The sequence below is a fragment of the Apaloderma vittatum genome, unplaced genomic scaffold (genome assembly GCF_000703405.1).
Source record: "Apaloderma vittatum isolate BGI_N311 unplaced genomic scaffold, ASM70340v1 scaffold19367, whole genome shotgun sequence".
In the NCBI taxonomy this organism is placed as follows: Eukaryota; Metazoa; Chordata; class Aves; order Trogoniformes; family Trogonidae; genus Apaloderma; species Apaloderma vittatum.
In genome coordinates, this window is record NW_009728067.1 from 4074 (window position 1) to 5709 (window position 1636).

At 49.1% G+C, this 1636-nt stretch overlaps 1 protein-coding gene across 1 annotated transcript; it reads left to right on the plus strand.

Annotated features, from left to right (window-relative positions):
* Window positions 1–332: 332 nt before the first annotated feature.
* On the plus strand, window positions 333–1069 carry FBXL7 (F-box and leucine-rich repeat protein 7; the record flags this gene model as incomplete). The annotated part of the gene is made up of 1 exon (XM_009873958.1): window positions 333–1069. A coding segment is annotated over one exon (737 nt), but the record flags the coding sequence as incomplete, so codon positions are not given.
* Window positions 1070–1636: the final 567 nt, after the last annotated feature.

A 1636-nucleotide genomic window follows, 5' to 3' on the forward strand; every position in this document is an offset into this window, starting at 1 on the left:
ACTGGGTTTATATTGCAATAACAGATAATAGACTGTCCCTAGATAAACCTAGGACCATAATTTTACATTTGGGTTATGGCCAAAATCAGTCTGTCGCTTTGCTGGTGCTCAAAATCCCAAAGCAACCTCACTGATTCTAGTGGAGTTAACTATTTCCTCCAGTGCAGGGACATGTCACTGCAAATCCAGACTAGTCAATCAGGAACATTCTACTCTTGCTACTTGAAGATATCCTCATCAGATCCAGCACGCGGCTTCATACCCACCGTTCTGTTCTTGCTGTGCGATTTATTTTTACCACTGGCTTAAATTCACTGTGTTTTCCCACTCAGGCTGCTCCAAAGTAACGTGCATCAGTTTGACCCGCGAAGCCTCCATCAAGCTGTCTCCCTTGCATGGGAAGCAGATCTCCATTCGCTACCTGGACATGACAGACTGCTTCGTTCTGGAGGATGAAGGACTGCACACCATCGCCGCCCACTGCACTCAGCTGACCCACCTGTACCTGCGCCGCTGCGTCCGCATCACCGACGAGGGTCTCCGCTACCTGATGATTTACTGCACGTCCATTAAGGAACTGAGCGTGAGCGACTGTCGCTTCGTCAGCGACTTTGGCCTGCGGGAGATTGCCAAGCTGGAGTCGCGCCTGCGATATCTGAGCATCGCTCACTGCGGCCGCATCACGGACGTGGGCATCCGTTACATCGCCAAGTACTGCAGCAAGCTGCGCTACCTCAACGCGCGGGGCTGCGAGGGCATCACGGACCACGGTGTGGAGTACCTCGCCAAAAATTGCACAAAACTCAAATCGCTAGATATCGGCAAGTGCCCTCTGGTCTCAGACACCGGCCTAGAGTTTCTAGCCCTCAACTGCTTCAACCTGAAGCGCCTGAGCCTGAAATCATGTGAGAGCATCACTGGGCAGGGCCTGCAGATTGTAGCTGCCAACTGTTTCGATCTGCAGATGTTGAATGTGCAGGACTGCGATGTCTCTGTGGACGCTCTGCGATTCGTTAAACGACATTGCAAGCGCTGTATTATAGAGCACACCAACCCTGCCTTCTTCTGAAAGGACACCCCACGCCAGTCGTTACAATGAAGTACTAAAAACACTGATGTATAAACACACGCTCCCATATTCAGTAATGCTGTCTTTTCTATAGCTCACGGGAGTCGACTTTTCTTGTATGTTGTGGATGAGGGGGGTTTCTAGAGGACTATTTTGTTTGCTTTTTATATGATCACTTTTTAAGGTGTGGTGGGTCTCCATGGAGAGGCTGCATTAATGCAAAAGCAATGAGTGCTCACATCCCCAGTGGGGTGTCGTTTCCATAACAGCCGTGGTCTTCTCCCAGGCTACAGTAGCTACCTCCAAAGGAAATAGCACATAATCCCTCCCTTGGAAATGCTACTAAGCTGTGTCAAATACATCTGAATTCCAGCTGCGCTCACGAAGCTGACTATGCAATATGTGTCTGTGTTCCCCGACTTCTTCCAATATAGCTGATAAAGTATCCCCTTGTCTCTAAGAAGTTTCTTTTTGGTAGCCATCCGTTGTAATCCCTCAGGAAATACTGGGTAATATTCTTAAACATACTTGACTGAGGCAGAGTAAGACCTGCTGACTGTTGCTGAG